Here is an 11743-nt window from a genome sequence, read left to right as displayed (position 1 = left end):
GGGAAGGGAAGGGAAGGGAAGGGAAGGGAAGGGAAGGGAAGGGAAGGAAGAAGGAAAAAAGCAGGAAATAGCATAGAATCAGCAGCCCAAAAAGACTTTTAACATGGATACAAAAGGCTATTTAGAAATTTTGCATTAGATGTCCAGGTTAAGTGAATGTTACAACTAAAACATCAACAAAAAGAACAAAGCAAAACAACCCCCCCAAAAAAAGAAATAACAAAAAATCAAAAAAATCTTGTATAAATCAGGGGAGAGATTAAGCAGGCTGTCATAGGGAAAAGATCAACCTTTAAGGAATGAAATATACATGTGCTAAATACAAAGGTAAAAAGCTAAATACAAAGGTAAAAAGTTTTGGATAAATTAAAAGCACAATGTAAATCTGGGTTAGTGAAACTGCTTGATAACTGAGGTGTAAATAGGAAAGTTGGAGATTACAGGAGATATAACAAAGGATTTTAATGAGTTCTTTTGTCAGCTTTTAAGGGTTGAACACTTACACGATTCCCACCACACACAATTCATTCTTTAAACCAAAAGCTTTAGAGGAATCAGGTCAGTTTGGAATAAATATACTGGAACTCAGATCTAAGTAGACAAATTAAATTTAGTAAATCGTCAGGAATGATAACATTCACTGGCAGAGCTGAAAAAAATTTGGATGTCAAAATGGAACAAAACTAAAATCAGCATTAACATTCTTCAGGAAAAAAAAAATCATTCTGTAAAGAGCTTACATTATATCAATATTATATTATATCAATAGTAGTAATTTCCAGACCAGTCTCTGCCATCAGTTAGCTTTCTAATTTAGCTCTACAAATAGTGGCTTAAGCTTTTTTCTATTTGAGTGCACTCTACAAGTCCAAAACTCTTAAGCTTTCTGGTCAACAAACAAGGGAACTCCCTCCAGAAGTTCACCAAATTTGGAGCAGGACACTAAGATTTGAAGATGCAATGAACTTTCCAGTTTATTTACTTTGGCTCCATCATCTTTTACATCTGCATTGCATCTTGAATTTCTGTGCTTTGTAGACCGATTTACAGTGCTAAAATAAGCAGTTATGATGAGGATAATTTTCAAATATTCTCTCTGGCATCTGTTATTCTTTGTGTGTCCTAACCCAAGATAAAAAGCAATAATGGCAGGGAAAATAAAGTCTATCTAAAAGTTTTTTTTCCCTCCTGGACTGCACACCGTATGCTTTAACTTTATGAAAATTATAAGGGGGGAAAAAAAATAGCAGAGGAAGTCCAATAATAATTACATAAATTCAAAAAAACAAAAACAAAAACAAGAGCTGTATGGAAATGGAATCCATCCAAAGTTGAGAACTTATTGATTGCTTGTATATAATATGTAAGCTTTCTTTTAACAGCATCATTTTCACTCCTTACCTCTGTCAGTGCAGTGAGACACTCAGCTATTTTCTGAGGATTTTCACCAAAATTTTCTGACCCATTACATTAGTCACTATTACGTACACCTAAGAACCCTAAATAAGCAGCAGATAAGAATATTTCTTTCATTGGAAAGAATTCTCTCCAGACAGTTTCTCTTCACCAAAAGTGCATCAGAAATTTCTTGCATTAATAAATCACATGTGAAATTTCCTTCTCCTAATCCTCTATGCTTGAGGTGAAGTGTCAAATACAAATGTCATCTCTTTCATGTCATGCCTTACTAGCACAACTCCTGAGGGGGTTATTTTACATCACACACCATGAAAATTATTCGCCACATGCAAAACAGAAATGAATGCTTTTATAAAACCTTACATTCATTGCTGAGTATCAAAACCACATATTCATTGCTATATAAATATCAACATTTCTTGGAAGGTAGTGCCAGTCCAAAATTTTAAATACACACATGGAAAAACATATATATACACACCTAAGACTATATGCATTCTTGTTAATTCTTTAGAGGTACACAATACCCATTTCAAGTACTAGAACTCTGTTATGAAAAGTTAGTCAGAATCCATTACGTTACATTGACTATAAATAGGAAAAAACTAAGATATCAGCCAAAGATCTTCAAATGTGATATTTGATACCAAATGATTACTGAATGTTATATCTTTTGTAAGCTAGCCCTTTTTATTATTATATTATATTTATTATATATATAAATATATTATATTTATTTTTATTATTATATTATATTTATTATATAGCCCTCTTTATTATAAGCCCTTCTCTTGCATGGAAAACACCTCAGCCTGTACTCAAGAGTCATTTCAAGTTTCAGTGCATGGTCTTTCATAAATGTTGCTACCTTCCTTTGTCTGGACTACCACACAATATTGCCCAATCTATACACCTACACCTACACCTGCCTACATATAGACCTCATCAAGACATATACAGTTTTCTGGGGTTTTCAGCCTCAACATGCCCACTGACACCCAGGAGCTAATGGAATTAAGGCATTCTCAGAAGGGCCTTAACAATCTCTTCTCTACCCTCTTTATTCTAAGGCATTGCAAACAAAACCAGTAAGAGCAAGCTATTCAAAGAATGATAAAGACTATTTTGTTATGCTTTTTTTTGGAAAATAAATAAATAAATAGCTGAACCTGATCAGCTCTTTTATATGTGTGACTTCAGAGACTTTAATTAATGCCCTGCAAGAAGCTGTTACCTTAGTCACAAGATCCTTAAAAACAGAATGGATGAACAAAATTACTTGTATAACTTTCTTCTGAAAGTAATGTATCAGCTAAAATGATGTTTCTTCATGAGTTTCCAACTACAAGCTTTTGGTCTACCTTTTTGAGCAGAAAGATCTTTACAGGCATAAAGACCTCAGCTCAAGGTGAGCCTCTGTCTAACGTACATTAGACTGTAGCTTTTTAATTAAAATAAGGTTACTTACATAGCAAATTGCACAAGTAAGAATATGAGATGTTAATCTAGATGTGAATGTGAAATACCACTGCCTTGGGGGAAGGGACTTTATCCTTCCTTACAACCTTCAGCTATCTCTGTGCAAGCTGGCTAGAAATTAGATCATTCAAATACACAAAATGAAACTTCAAAATTACTCCATTACAGCTAGTAAAGAGAACTTAATTTTTTTTCACTGATGTTCAAAAGATTGAATTTTCCCCCAAGTATAAAGAGAATGTACATAATTACGAGTGTTTTATTTTGTTACATTTTTTTATATTCTACCACATTAACTCTGAAAACTGACACTTCTACCTGTCAGCTACTTGTCAGATTCCACTTCTACTTGTCAGCTGGCTTTGATACATATGTTAGTATCTCCCTCTAGTGGTTTTCTCAGTAATATTATTGATCAGACACCCTGGAAGCATACAAGTTCAACATTAATCTCATTCTCATCAGATCAGCAGTTCTTTTTGTGTACATGTCACCATGCAGTAGTGGAAATTCTCATGTCATTAAACACAACACAGTCAAAAATTCCAGGGCCTTGATTCTGAACTGGAAAATCTGCACTAGGTCAACATGCTGTATTCATGTATTTGATTAGAAGAAAAGACATTGTTTACGCTACTTAGGCAACAAATATATATATTTTAAATACATAGGTCACAATATATATATTTAGGTGACAATAAGTTAAAAATATGAATTTACTGAATCCGACATCTAATCAGAAGAATGCACACTGTTACCTTCTATCATTAACATTTTTGTTAACTTGAATGAGGTGAAAACTTCCATATGCAGAGCACTTGTCTTTGGTATCAAGTACAGCTTTATTCTCACAGGTACCATAGTATCTTCTGATTACCTTGTGCCTTTGTTTGCTTCTGTGCAGAAAGCTTTATTTTATTTTATTTTAACAGGGGCAGGAAAAAAATATTTTCAAGAGAATGATACTGACTCAGTTGATACATGTGCAGTCTCAAAGAGACAACTGCATAAGCCCAAAAGGTTTCTGTGTCTTTGTATTTGCTATGGGAGAGGTCTCTGTGTTCCCTAGCTCTGATTTATAGGGCTCCAAGCAGAGTTTTTTCATATTTAATGTCCCTAAATGCTGCATTAGTAATTTGCTCCAGACTGCATCTTTTGAGACCTGCTTCATTATGTTTTCTTTCGTATGCTTTCTACTAGAAAAAGCCTGCTAATTTTTTTAAGCCAAGAACAAAACAAAAAATTAGAGAAAGTAACTGACCATCCACACCACATGAAAACTTGCAGAAAAATGAAGATAGGAGCAGACGTCATGGCAGAGGCACGACTCGTTGTGCATATAGGCTGATCCTATTAATAACGGGCAAAGTAGCAAGTAGAGGAAAAGAAAGAAAACACAGAAAAAAAGACATACAAGATGAGATATCATGCAGTTTGCTGGCAGTTAGCAGAGTTAATGTGAAAGCATCCACCCAAGAGCAAGAGATTCACAGCGAATTTTGCAAATGAACTTAACCAAAACAATCCACTGTTACAAAACACATGACTTACACACTGATTAGCACATCAAGCTAGTGAGCAAGAGTTTTACTTTCACACATGATAGTTGGAAGGACATGGAATATTTACAACGAACAAATATTTTTGTACAGGTTTTCAGCTTTGTTGGTCTCTAACAAGACTTCTTTATTCAAATTGAATGTTGTTACTAGAAAAATACATTGAAAGTGTAGAATACTGTTTGGATTTTACTTTTTTTTTAATATATAGACAACTCAATCATTGTGCCTACGTGGATCATTGGATCAAAACCTGGTACACAGTAGTTATAATCAACTAACTTCATCAGAAGTGTCAATCTTTCCTTTGCAAAAATGGGATGAAGTATTACAAATGCTTTTTAAAATTAATTTTTATATGATGTCAACTATTCTCCTTTTAAGTACTCTTTCTTTTGCAGTTTATTCTGAATATCCAGAACTAAATTTGTTCTTTTTCACAAAGCATTTTGAAGGAGAGATTATATTCAAAATAAATAATATATTTGGGACAGTTATCATTTTTTCCTTCAAAACTACAATTACGTATACAGTACAAGGAGAACTAAAGCATCATAGCTTTGCTGATTTCAGAAAAGAAATGCAGTTTTGTACTTGTTCAGAATTTGACCTACAGTCAATGCACACTTACAGAATTTCTAGAGGGATCATCATCCCAAAACAGATGGTTTTCACCATGTAACAACGCTTCAAATGATATTTGTAAATACTATTATAAAAATATCCGTTCATAACAGTAATATCATCTGTTTGCCAAATCCACAGACAAACTGAATTCCTTAGCACTGTACTCAGCCCATCAGTTTTATCCTTGCTGAGGTTACTTTCATTGAAATCATGTGTGAAAGTACTATAGTTACAGGAAGGGTAGATAAGAAAGCAGCTGTTAATTTTATGTAATTCATGGGATACTTGAAATAGAGTGACTATGGTCTAGAGTGAACAGTATGTTTAGTGATAGATAGATTATCAAGGAACATTTAAATACAGTTTTCCCTGCTCTTCTAGGACAACTCTACAACTGTTTTTAGTGATACGCTAAAGTGTTGCAAGTTCAGTTTTACCTGTTTGGCTTCATCAAAACAGACATCAGGACCTTTTCTGTATCTGGGCTGTTTGACCATTTCACAAGGATTCGGCCCTTCATCTGTGTATCTGGTTAAGGAGCATGTTTGTATTTTGGGCTCTGTACATAACCAGGATTAACATTCTGTTTTCACTTTTGCGGGACAAGTTTCATTCAGATAGAATTGCAATTAAAATCAGCTGTCACAGTTCCCTAGTTAAGTGAAAGAAAACCAAATAAAATTAAACCAACATCCCAATAAAGTAGATGTCAACTATCTTTTTTAATGAATATTGCTTTAAAAAAGAACATAAGCCTTCATGACTTTTAACAATTAGTAATTTCAGAACAATATGCAAAAAATAAAGGATGCTTCTATTACTATTGCAGAAATTATTTGACAAAGTGGGAAACCTTCTGTTGTAATTGTGTATGTTACTATTGAATTATTTGGGTTGAAATGAATAAGCACAGTAGAAGTGAGGAAGTACATCTGGAAAAGTAATGTCATATACCAATTGAAGATTGCAGTGAAGGTTGTGGCAGTAATAAGGCCTATAAGTAGGCCTATATAAGTAATAAGGCCTATAAGAACTACTTATTTTACTATACCTATATTATTCCAAATGTCATAGAAAAGATCATCTCACTGTAGCCTTCAGTAGTAAATGTGAGGTAGTGCATTGGTTTATGTTTCTGAAACTCATATTTGCTGATATTTAAGCATAAATACTACACTCCGCTTTTACCGCAGACTAAAAAGATACAGAAATCATTGCAGTGCACTCGAAAGGCACTAATACAATGAAAACAGTCTTCTGTTGAACCTGCTAATATTACCATTTTTTGTTTTTGTGGAGTTTAAATATTTTTGGTTTTTTGAATCATTTCCCTTGTACGTAGTACACACAATAAGCTAGAGTTTGTTTTTTTTTTTAAAATACTGAGCACCAAATTTTTTACATATGTCAGTATATGTAATGTAAAATTGAAGCAATCCTATTCATGCACTACTGTGGAGTACTACAGCAGATTCACTGGAGTAAGAGGAGATGATCAAAGGAAGAGAAGGCAAGAAGAGAGGGAATTTATTTCTACAGCTCTGGGATCTATTTCTGTTCTCATTCAGATGTTATCAGATTCCCCTTCCCTCTCCTCTGTGGGGGCCCAGGTGAAAAGGAAGTCGAAACATAGAAGAACTCTAAATGACCACATGTACAAGCAAAGCTGTACCAGCCAGAAGGAATCAGAGCCTAATAATATCCATCTGAATAACACCTAAAGGTCATTCTGCCTATTTATGCGATGTTATGCTACATCTGCATTTCACAATGTACCTTAGTTATAGAAAAGAGAGGATAGTCTAGTACTGCATAGTTGAAACAAAGAATAAAATAGTTCATTTAGTCAATACAAGCCCACCCAACTGCTCTGACTGCAATTTGAGGTCATTTACTGCCCTTTGAAAGGTTGGATCCCCACAGGGAAATGCACATAATGTGCCTATTTCCCATCAAATGTATTCTGTTTTCTATAGCGTATCTTATCCATAAATTCAGACAGTGGCAATAGTTAATCAAACTGTCATGGACTGAAGCCAATTAGAATATTAGGCTGTGTTTACATAGTTTTGTGACAACATGAGTATTGCTTCCACCCCAGTGTAACTTCCTCTTTCAGACCAAGCATGGATGGAATTCCCATTTTATGAATGTCGGAATGAACATATTTTTGTGCTAAAGAAATACAGTCATCTCTACCATCATTTGTTTTTATTTCAGATATGGAAGTATGCTGTCTCAACCAACTTCCTGACATGGAAAAAGACTGATATTTGTTTCATATTCTGTCATAATAATATACTATGATTACTCTCTGCCAAATTTCTACTGACCTGTATTTCCTGCATTTCCATCACAATTATCTACCTGTACCTAATGCAGTGAACAGAGCAGGGCAAAGTTTCATCTTAGAACAATTTTTCACCAGAGTTTTGTTTCAGTGCATGCGCTGCAAGGACTATGCTTTGCAGGTACATCCTGTATCTCCAGCCAGATCTGAAGAATTTCCATGATACCAGCTGGAAAACTATAGCCTTTGATGATTAAAGCAGATTCCACAATGAGTAAGTAGTTCTTATCCACACTAAGGATACGATTAAGTGCCTCAGTCACTTTGTCTGAGTGTTGCAGGCATCAGTGCAGCATTCAGCTTTTAACAACCAAGCTATCTTATCTTGGTGTTACCCTTCTTACTTCTCTACACAGATATTTCTTAAGGCTGACCAAGCCCAGGTGTCTCAGGCTCCCTTCCCACGTCCTGGACTCCAACTGCCATTCAGTTTGGTGGTCCTTCACTGGGCTTGCTGCACTATGTCAGTAAGGTACTGAGGAATCCAAGTCTGTACAAAACACTCCAGGTGCAGTCTCATAAGTGTTTATGAATGGGAAGGATCATCATGTGACCTTTATTGCTAGGCGTACTGCCAACTGATGTTCAATTTCTTCTCCATCATGACCCTCAAGGCATTTTCTGCAGAGCTGTTTCTCATCACTCAACCCTTAGATTGTCTACTTGCATACCATTATTTTGTCTTGGATCCAAAACTTTGCACCTTTTTCACTATGCTCCTCTGAGCCTATTTCCACTTAGGTCCTCTCAAACAACAGCTTTGCCCTCTACCTCAAGGACTGCTGTTTCAGATGATTTGTGTTATCGCCCACAAATATCTGCTGCTTCAAGTACTCCAATGGCAACCACACTACTAATATAAACACAAACAGAGCATTATTTTCCAATTATATTGCAGTATGTCATAGACAGAAAAATCAATCCACATCAGTAAATAACTTGATTTTAAAGGATACCCGGCTTTTCTGCTTGCATCAGTGGCTTTGGATCACAGGAGCGGCACAGCAGTTGGCTGTCACTAATAATGAATACTAGATTGGTGTTTGAAATCTTCTCTGCATGATAAAGTCTGGAAAAAAAAGATGACAATAAACAATGCTTAAGTGAAACAAGGAATGCTGTATTTGAGAACATGCATAATCAGAATAAAACATAATCTAACTTCTCAGAATCAAACTGGCTTCTCTTTTCTGTTGATGAATATCTGGAAAGATTAATGACAAATCTTGTAATCGTTTTGACATTTTCATGATTCCCTCTTTCAGCTAGACTTATTGGTGGAAAAAGAAAAAAGGAGTAGAACACAGAAGGCCTTTCAATGATTTAACAGCTAGCTCTGTGCTTCCAAAGTAGTAGCTATACTGAGAAAAAAACATCAGTTCAGTATCAGTTCTTCTGGCAACACTGAAAAACAAAACAAACAAACAAAAAAATAAACACAAATGAGAAGAAAACACACACATAAACTTACCTATAAAAAGGAAGATAAACCAGCTTAGGGTATTTGTGCTGTTTTTTGGATATGTGTTTGTTGTATTTTATGTACATATTATTCTGCAAAAGGCCTTTCAGTTAAGATCATTTGTAATTTGTGAGTAATTGAAGAGGTAGAATTATATCTTTAAGCTATAGATGATACACTTCATATATTAGATACTAAACATACGGTTGTATCTAGATTTTTCAAAGAAAAATTTCATGTGCTATTATTTAAATCTACAGGAGAGGCAGACAGACCTTCCACAATCGTAGTTTGTTTCTATTTCTTAGTCATTAGGAAAATGTATCCTAGATGTCAAAGCAAGACAACTCAGGATAATGTAACAGGTTAATTACTTTTAATAGATTCTATTTTAAAAAAAAAGTTTTTACAAACTTTATAAAGGTGGTTGTTATTCTACACAAGGAGACATTTTGTTACTTAGATGTAAATACATTTTACCACTTTCTTTTTTACCAAATTTTTCAAATGATGAGTTCATACCGCTGATTAAGTACAGTAAGAGGACAAAATACCTGATAATTAAATAATTGATGCTGTAATTATGTATCTGGTTGTTTTAAACAAGCTCAAGCCACCTCTTTTTTCTTGTGTTTTCCTGGCTTTATAAAAATAACATATCCATCATAGTTAGAAACATGGTAATTATTTGTCTTAAAACAGTATCAGCTTCACTTATCCTTTCTTATACCGTTGATCTTTCCAGACTGCCAAGTGCACATTGAAGCACACAATTGTACTGACTGGGATACCTATGCATGGGGAATATCACAGAATCACAGAATGGCCAGGGTTGGAACGAACCTCAAAGATCATCAAGCTCCCCCCCCCCCCCCCCGCCACATGCAGGACCACCAACCTCCACATCTAATACTAGACCAGGCTGCCCAGGGCCCCGTCCAGTCTGGCCTTAAACACCTCCAGGCATCCACAACCTCTCTGGGCAGCCTGTTCCAGCACCCCACCACTCTCTCTGTAAAGAACTTCCCCCTGACATCCAACCTAAATCTTCCTTCCTTCAATCTAAAACCATTTCCCCTTGTCCTGCAGTTATCAACCCTTTCAAGAGTTGATTCCCCTCCTGTTTGTAGGCTCCCTTTAGGTATTGAAAGGCTGTAATGAGGTCACCCCGCAGCCTTCTTTTCACCAGGATGAACAAGCCCAGCTCCCTCAGCCTGTCCTCATAGGGGAGGTGTTCCAGTCCCCTGATCATCTTCGTGGCTCTCCTCTAGACCCTCTCCAACAGCTCCACATCTTTCTCGTACTGGGGGCTCCAGACCTGGACACAGTACTCCAGATGGGGCTTCACAAGAGCAGAGTAGAGGGGGAGAATCACCTCCCTGTCCCTGATGGCCAACCCTCTTCTGATGGAGCCCAGGATACCATTTGCCTTCTGAGCTGCAAGGGCACTCTGCTGGCTCATGTTAAATTTTTCATCTATCAAGACCCCCAGGTCCTTCTCTGCAGGGCTGCTCTCAAGGACCACTTTTTCCAGTCTCTGCTTGTGTCTGGGATTCCTCCAGCCCAAGTGCAAAACTTTGCACTTTGCCGTGTTGAACCTCATCAGGTTTACCCGGGCCCACCTTTCTAGCCTGTCGAGGTCCCTCTGAATGGCATCCCTTCCTTCTACCATGTCAACCGCACCACTCAGCTTGGTGTCATCAGCAAACCTGCTGAGGGTGCACTCAATTCCGTCATCGATGTCATTGATAAAGATGTTAAAGAGCGCAACATCTTTATCACAGGTGTCTTTGCTTTCATCTATTTTTTAACATTTGCTTATGAATTTTAAATTGAGTAATTCTGCTGTTAAAAAAAAAAAAATTAAATGTCTATAGCATGTGTACAAGTTTGGGCTTTTCTTTTCTTTTCTTTTGAGAGGGTTAGGCTGACAATGCAGTATCTTTAGAAAATATATTTGGACAAAATGTATTTCCAAGCCTTCTGATAATACCCTCTGGAACCAACGAATGCTGAAGTTACTATAATCTATTACAGTGCTTAAATCATCAGTACTATTGACTAGAAGGTAAATTTGAAAATAAATTACATAATCTTCTTAGCATAATAAATTTAAATACATAACTCCATTAAAGGAGATATCTGCTTCTGAGTATTACAAAACTCCTTTAAGTTTATGTAATAAATTAAAAGAAAAGCAATAGTAAAGAAAAAAGAGGATTTATTTACACACAGGCTATAAAGAAAAAAAAAATGATAATGAATCACTAAAATCAAATTCATTCTAAGAGAATACAAAAAGAATTCAGTTTATTCATGTACTGCCTAAATACCTCTACACTTCATGGAAGTCTGATATAGTTAACCTCAAATACATTTTTATTACTGCAATGATGTCTTTAACATTTTCAAAATAAATGAATATTCAAAAGCTATTGTTAACATTGAAGTAGGCCTACCTTGAACAGTTGATGCAGTCTACAATCCCAATAAAAGATTTATCATCATTTTCAAAGAAATACTGAGTTTGCTCAGTGATACAACTTGTTTTAGGCAGAGCAGTAGAAAAATCATCGTCTTCCATATCAGCTGCCAGAAAGAGGAACAAAAATAAATAAATAAAGACATTTTAAAAGAGGCAGACAAAATGAGGAGATCCAAAATATGGCCCCCAACCTAGATTCTTACCTTCCAGTTCACTCAAAGTTGACTCTCTAATATTCTCTTGACTTACCTGCCTCAAGGAAACGTGGGAAAGTCAAGCTCAAAAATAGCTGCTGTAAGATAGACCTGAACACAAAAAGACAACGTGTATTTGTTAAAGGTTTTTTTTTGCTGTGTCCCTAA

The 11743-nt window shown here is 35.7% G+C and overlaps 1 protein-coding gene across 3 annotated transcripts in view; it reads right to left on the bottom strand.

Moving 5' to 3' along the window:
* CACNA2D1 (calcium voltage-gated channel auxiliary subunit alpha2delta 1) overlaps positions 1 to 11743 on the bottom strand; it is a 356843-nt gene that overhangs the window by 6794 nt on the left and 338306 nt on the right. For all 3 annotated transcript variants that reach the window (XM_042872959.1, XM_042872960.1, XM_042872961.1), the window contains 4 exons: positions 11631 to 11686; positions 11356 to 11485; positions 8391 to 8503; positions 5522 to 5604 (listed from right to left, as the gene is read on the bottom strand). In XM_042872959.1, coding sequence (XP_042728893.1) covers positions 5522 to 5604; positions 8391 to 8503; positions 11356 to 11485; positions 11631 to 11686 — 382 coding nt within the window. The remainder of the gene's footprint in view (positions 1 to 5521; positions 5605 to 8390; positions 8504 to 11355; positions 11486 to 11630; positions 11687 to 11743) is intronic.

The sequence above is a fragment of the Lagopus leucura genome, unplaced genomic scaffold, assembly GCF_019238085.1.
Source record: "Lagopus leucura isolate 7727_CA_CO unplaced genomic scaffold, USGS_WTPT01 Super-Scaffold_100008, whole genome shotgun sequence".
Lineage (NCBI taxonomy): Eukaryota > Metazoa > Chordata > Aves > Galliformes > Phasianidae > Lagopus > Lagopus leucura.
Note: the sequence above shows the minus strand (reverse complement) of the source record. Positions and strands in the feature narration are given on the sequence as shown.